Source organism: Limulus polyphemus, unplaced genomic scaffold (genome assembly GCF_000517525.1).
Source record: "Limulus polyphemus unplaced genomic scaffold, Limulus_polyphemus-2.1.2 Scaffold1254, whole genome shotgun sequence".
Taxonomy (NCBI): domain Eukaryota; kingdom Metazoa; phylum Arthropoda; class Merostomata; order Xiphosura; family Limulidae; genus Limulus; species Limulus polyphemus.
Window position 1 is genome coordinate 154,217 of NW_013666864.1, and position 7,750 is coordinate 161,966.

At 33.8% G+C, this 7,750-nt stretch overlaps 1 protein-coding gene across 1 annotated transcript in view; it reads right to left on the minus strand.

Annotated features, from left to right (window-relative positions):
• The window catches only part of LOC106462795 (soluble guanylate cyclase 88E-like), a 66,956-nt gene extending 62,855 nt beyond the window's left edge, over positions 1-4,101 (minus strand). Inside the window, exon 1 of the mRNA XM_022390139.1 lies at positions 3,380-4,101. Coding sequence (XP_022245847.1) covers positions 3,380-3,547 — 168 coding nt within the window. The 5' untranslated portion in view covers positions 3,548-4,101. The remainder of the gene's footprint in view (positions 1-3,379) is intronic.
• Between the last annotated feature and the right edge of the window lie 3,649 nt (positions 4,102-7,750).

The window sequence follows — 7,750 nt, forward strand, 5'->3', positions numbered from 1 at the left end:
ACAAAACTTGGAGTAATTACATGTGATCATATTCTGTATCCACAAAACTGGGAGTAATTACAAGTGATGATATTCTATGTCGACAAAAATGGGAGTAATTACATGTGATGATATTCTGTATCCACAAAACTAGGAGTAATTACATGTGATGATATTCTATATCCACAAAACTGGGAGTAATTACATGTGATGATATTCTATATCGACAAAAATGGGCGTAATTACATGTGATGTTATTCTATGTCGACAAAACTGGGAGTAATTACATGTGTTGATATTCTATGTCGACAAAAATGGGAGTAATTACATGTGATCATATTCTATATTCACAAAACTGGGAGTAATTAATTGTGATGATATTCTATGTCGACAAAACTGGGAGTAATTACATGTGATGATATTCTATATCGACAAAAATGGGAGTAATTACATGTGATGATATTCTATATCCACAAAACTGAGAGTAATTACATGTGATAATATTCTATATCCACAAAACTGGGAGTAATTACATGTGATGATATTCTATATCCACAAAACTGAGAGTAATTACATGTGATAATATTCTATATCCACAAAACTGGGAGTAATTACATGTGATGATATTCTATGCCCACAATAACTAGTTAATACGTAAAAGTTTTGTACAGGTATTTTACATCGCTGGATTATCTCTGTTTATAGAAAGTTAAAGGAATTACCTTGTAAAAATGCATATATCTAAATTGAATATACGTTTAAATCTCACAACACTGGATCGTGCTTAGCTAAGATTGCTTCAACGAAAACGTTTTGTTAAAACCTCTGACAAGTACACAATGGCATGTAATTACCCCCGTTTTTGTCGAAATAGGATACCATCACACGTAAACACCACCATTTTTGTTGATATACAAGTTCATCATATGTAACTATATATTTCGTTAAGTACTACGGCTAATTATAATATATATTCAACTTACAAGTGGACCTAGTGTAAAGAAAATTTAGTACGATTGTAAAAATTTCACTTTATGAGGATGTCAAGAAATTTTATTTGTTGTTAAACACAAAGCTTTACAATGGGCTATTTGTGCACATCACGGGTATCGAAACCCTACCTTTAGCGTCGTAAGTCCAAAGACTTACCGACGAGCCACTAGGGATGGCTATGGTCAGAAAAGTTTCCCAAATTTTATAACTGGCTGCAATAATAAAAATAATCAACATTCCAATATTGTAAAAATCTCCTAATAAAGGATAGACGCAATTTTTTATAATGAAAACGTTAGTAATAAGTATGGTCTATTAAACAAAGATCGTACAGTGGATCAGAGGTAAGTTTACTGAACTATAATGCTAAGATCCGGCGTTCGATTCCTAGTGGTGACGAGAAGGCGAAATAGCCTATTACGTGTCTTTGCGGTGAAAAACAAGCAATTGAACGACGTGTATCTTGAAATTGTAAAGTTTGTAAAGTTGATGATTTTTCCAGTTTTAAAAGGAATTAAAGAAAACTGTGTTGTTTATTTCATATCTTATTATTTAAATCGGATAACTGTATAAGATACGGTAGTTCCTTGTAGCTTATTAAATAAACATATCGCACAAATTAACAGAAGTTCATGTGTAATCGCTTTTGATTGTTTATTTGTTTGTTTTAAGCACGAAGCTACACAATGGGCTATCTGTGCTGTGCTCACTGCGGGTATCGAAGCCCGATTTCTATAGTTATAAGTCATCAAACCTACCGCTGATCATCAAACCCTTTTATTCAAATATCATTTGATAGGAGCTATCCACATACAAATCCTCACACCCTTTCATTCAAATATCATTTGATAGGAGCTATCCACATACAAATCCTCACACCCTTTCATTCAAATATCATTTGATAGGAGCTATCCACATACAAGATCCTCACACCCTTTCATTCAACTATCAGTTGATAGGAGCTATCCACATACAAATCCTCATACCCTTTTATTCAAATATCAGTTGATAGGAGCTATCGACATACAGATCCCCATACCCTTTTATTCAACTATCAGTTGATAGGAGCTACTCACTTACAAATCCTCATACCCTTTTATTCAAATATCAGTTGATAGAAGCTATCGACATACAGATCCTCACACCCTTTTATTCAAGTATCAATTGATAGGAGCTGTCAACTTACAGATCCTCACACCCTTTCATTCAAATATCATTGAGAGGAGCTGTCCACTTACAGATCATCAAACCCTTTCATTCAAATATCAGTTGATAGGAGCTGTCCACTTATAGATCCTCACACCCTTTTATTCAATTTTCAGTTGAATTATTGTTAAAATTAACTATCAAACGTATTCGATTAAAAAAATATATTTCAAAATTTTCTTGTGTCGACCCAACAAAGTTTCAAGAATTAAGTTCGTTTCAGCTTTAATAGCGTAACATTTAAATATTGGGATCCGAGGTGTGATGAATAGCCTACTCGCCCTGAAACGGATAAAAACTAAATCTATTTTTCACTCACCAAAAAAACAAAAAGAAACAATGGAAGTACCAAGGGTAGCACCAACTAATCACTTCATTAAAACGGTTTAGTAACTGTTACAAGAAATCAAATTTATTTATTTTTTCTCAGTTCTTTACTAACACTTGTATACGACATCACATCACAGGTACAATTATTACCTGACAAACTCGAGCTGTAAGCCATCACATCGACAAGTACAATTATCGCCTGACAAGCTCGAGCTGTAAGCCATCACATCACAGGTACAATTATTACCTGACAAGCTCTGGCTGTAAGCCATCACATCACAAGTACAATTATTACCTGACAAGCTCTAGTTGTAAGCCTTCACATGACAAGTACAATTATTACCTGACAAGTTCTAGTTGTAAGCCATCACATCACAATTACAATTATTACCTGACAAGCTCTAGCTGTAAGCCATCACATCACAAGTACAGTTATTACCTGACAAGCTCGAGCTGTAAGCCATCACATCACAGGTACAATTATTACCTGACTAGTTCTAGCTGTAAGCCATCACATCACAAGTACAATTACTACCTGACAAGCTCGATCTGTAAGCCATCACATCACAAGTACAATTACTATCTGACTAACTCGATCTGTAAGCCATCACATCACAAGTACAATTACTACCCGACAAGCTGTATCTGTAAGCCATAACATCACAAGTACAATTATTACTTTACAAGTTCGATCTGTAAGCTGTCACATCACAAGTACAATTATTACCAGAAAAGCTCGAACTGTAAGTCATCACATCACAAGTACAATTATCGCCTGACAAGCTCGAGCTGTAAGCCATCACATCACAAGTACAATTATTACCTTACAAGCTCGATCTGTAAGCCATCACATGACAAGTACAATTATTACCTGACAAGCTCTAGCTGTAAGCCTTGAGACATAGCAATCCGGGTATACTTGATGGGTCGTGAAGTTATTTTGTTCCACTTTTGCCAATTTCCGTATTTCTTCCCATTTTTCTTCTCCGTACTCCTTACAGATGTATCGGCTAAAGTTCTCCAAAATCAATCCATACATAGCTACTGATAACGAAGGAGAGTTGATAAAAACGAACTGTGGAGACGTGTGTATCTTAGTGCATCTTGATGAGTTTTTAACGCTGCAGTAACTAGACAATTCTTTGTTCTTATTTTTATTATTATTATTGCGTTACTGGCTAAAAGATTTTGATATAATTAACAAAGTTCATAACATATTTTAACCCATAAGATCTTGAATAGATGATATCAAACTTTCTTTTATATAAGTATATATATATATATAGAAGAGATTTCTATCGGAAGTTCATCATATTGTGAAAAAAGCACTCTTCACGACAAAACGCAATATTTTACGCGTTATACCGAGAAAACAAAAAAAAAACAGAATTATTCAACTGCTTAAACTTAGAACATATTTAGTTGTACATGCTTCAGCTTCTCACATCTACAGTACACAACCGCATTTATGGTTGATGTTCAGCATATAATTCAAGACAACTGGAGAGTTTTCTTCCTGTCCGTGGACGCAGAGTACTCTCTCGTTTTGATACCCTCGGTCTGAGAAACCAATTGAGAAGCGATGGCACGTGATGTCTTTCTTAACCAATCGAAGATGAAAGGCAGAAGGAAATCATGGTAGCCTTAAGCAATCCCGCGCCGAAGTAGACTATCACAACACGGTGGAGCGTATATTTCTTCCAATTGAGCATGAGCAAATAGATCTTAACGTTCGAAATGCAGTAAAGAACTTACGTAAGTGTATTGAAGCAGATAAATATCGTTGCTGGTGTGGCTATGTGAAACTAAATTATACACCTGACGTAACGTACAACTTTCGTTGGTAAAGGCAGTTCTCTAGCTCTTTCGGTGTACGCCTAATTTTTAGTCGCTCTAAAGAGAAACGTACTAGAAAAAAAAAAGAGTGGGTATACATAAAAGCTGGTAGGTTCATCATGATTCTCTACAGCCTATAGTAAATTTCAGTTTAACTATTGATATCTGATTATAAATCTAGTTTTGGATATCAGTCTGTCGTAATTTGAGGCTTACATGTTATCAACATTACCTGAAAGAAAAATGGTATTACCTCTACAGCGGTCTTGATCTTTGTAGTATGTGCAATTAAAAATAAAACTATAGCTGAATATATATATATATATATATACATATGGACATATGTCGATACAAGTATATATATACAAGGAGAGAGATTTGGTACTGTTTTGCATTTTCGCTTCATAATTTATTAATTTTGATAATATATTTCAAGATTAATATCCTGCAACGTGTTCTCTTACTTTTACTGCTGATTCCCTTCGCTGTGGTTTCGCTAGAATGGATATCTGTCTAACATAACTTAATGAACCATTTATTCGGTTTTGCGATTATTGGTCAAACTATCGATTTTCCTGTCGACAGATAATTTCTTTCCAACACTGTTTGAAGAAATGAAATCATACTCACAACCTACTATCTGTTCCCGACTCGCTCCAGTTAATGACAAACATTATGTTCTTCGTAGATATTATACATTCCTGTTCCGACTAAACCTTGTGAACAATTAAAACTGTTGAGGTGGTTATGTTTATAACAACAGTAACATTTAATTGTGCAAGTTTAATCTTCAAATAAACAGAACAAACTGAACGTTGGTTGACTATAGCAAAGTGGCATATGTCAGATAAAACAGAACAAACTGAACGTTGGTTGACTACAGCAAACTGGCATGTGTCAGATAAAACATAACAAACAGAACGTTGGTTGACTATAGTAAACTGGCATGTGTCAGATAAAACATAACAAACAGAACGTTGGTTGACTATAGTAAACTGGCATGTGTCATATAAAACATAACAAACAGAACGTTGGTTGACTATAGTAAACTGGCATGTGTCATATAAAACATAACAAACAGAACGTTGGTTGACTATCGGGCTATGTTCAATGAAAGAAGTTTGGGATTTTCAAAATAATAAAAAATGGAAAATATTCTGCTAAGAGTCATAGATTTCGTGATAAACAAAACTTTTTGTTGAAAATATTACAATAGTATACGAAAACAATTCCCATTAGCTGATAGCCCAAATGTTATTGACGTGTTTGTGAGGTTCGAATGTAAGATCCCGTACCCAAACTTTGTTCCTGAATTATAGAAACCTGTAATGTAATGTTTATTTGTTCAGTACATAACAACTAATTATCTTTTTATTTTTGTCTTCGGTTACTGACTCTTCCATTAACCCCTCATTTTTAAATCTGAAACTTTAATGGATTGGCTACTTTAAGACATATTTCTTACTATATATACAAATATATACTAAGCCTAATTATTGTTTATATGTTCCCTAAGTAAGATATGATATGTTTTTTATGTATTGTTACTTTCATTAACAGTTTTGGTTAGACTGTTAAAATATTTCTAATTTTATTCTTTATTATTATTATTACACTTTTATTACAGAGATTATTTTGCTTTGCTAACTTAATATAAGTATTTAGAACTAATCTAAATCTCCTAAGCTGGATCTTCTATCATGAGGTGTTATTGGGATTACGGCCGAAAATATTGTTAACAGCGAGAATACTCAACTGACGAACCAATGCGTTATAATCTTTATAAATAAGAACGTAAGAAAAATATATCTAATTAGCTATACTCATTACCAGTTTGATTCTTTTTTAGTTTCACTCTAAGTAGGTAGTCTGTCTTGATCAGAAGTTAATATTAATTAGTTGTTGTTTATTATTACTTCACGCTAATTACTAATTAATCTATATCTTACGTTTCAACCGGTCGCTAATCTATTATCATCTTGAAGAAGATCCTGAGACGACTGTTTGTGATGGCAGCGGCCTGGATTCGATCCTAGTTTTCTTTTTTGTTGTAGGTGGTATTGTTAGAAAGGCTGGTGTGTTTGTGCTACCCACTTATCGTGTTGGTAATTAATATCTAGTAACAAAATAGTAAATAATTAATAATCAGACCTAGGCTATTAACCAGGACATTATAAATACGTGGTTGCTGACATGTGTTTTCAGAACACTATGGGAAATGTTATAGAAGAAGAAGAATCGCGATCCACGCTTTGTGTCGTGGATGCGTTAGTAGACTAAGAGTAGGCGGTTGGTGCTGCGGATTAGCTACTTTCCATCTAATCTATCACAGTTTCAAATTAAAGGCGACTAGCAGAAATATCGTGGTATAGCTTTGCGCAAATATCCAAAACACACAAACAAGTTTTTTAGAAAACAACTGTAGCCTTCATGTTTATTAGATATGTTGCCTGGAGACAAGTACTTCGCAGGTTTTGTAAATATTATTTCATGTTCCACTGAGCTCATCAATCCTCAGAATAGTTGAAATATTCATCTTGTAAGCCTACCATATTATTTACAGATGATAGTGGTGCCTTCAGGAATATCGTACACGAGAAATTGCAGGAAACATTTCATACTTTGTATCTCATTTTATCGAGTATACGATTCTGTTTGTTTTGTTTCAGCGCAAAGCTACATATTTGGCTATCTGTACTATGGATTTGAGCCTCTGATTTTGTAGTTGTAATTCCATAAGCCTACCGTTTATCCGTCGTGGCGTATATGGTCTTATTTCGTTGACTTTTAGATTTACTGCGTGATGCTGTACTTAATCATTTGGTCCTCCCGGAGGAGCAAGAGTAAGTCTAAGGGCAGAGCACAGAGAACCCATTGTGTGGCTTTGTACTTAATACTAAACAAACTTAATCATTCCTTTCAAACTATAAACTACACTGAAACAGAACATTCGCCTTTGAAGCTTTTTTACAACAGTTATTATGCTAAAAAGTCTAATCGTTTTTTCACACTCTTCTCAAACTTTTATCTAACAAATCAACATAATGCTAGATGAAGGACTGACAAAGAAAAGAGGCGTTTTACTTTATGAAGTATAGTTTAAATAAAGGTCTTGAAATTTGCAACGAGTAGCTAAGTGCTTACTAAAGCAATAATTATAAAAAACACACATTCAGTTTACAATTCCTAAAATGTATTCTTTGTTCCTTAAAATTTGAAATATTTAATACAGGATATACAATCACAAAAGAAAATATATAAATACAATTAAAAAAGTATACAAATATGTTGCAAGGAAAAACACTAGGTAAAAATGTAAGACAAATAATACATATTCTAATATTTATAAAAGCCAATTGTCTTTTGGTAACGTTCCGTTCGCCTGTGTCGTTTAGCAACAAAACTA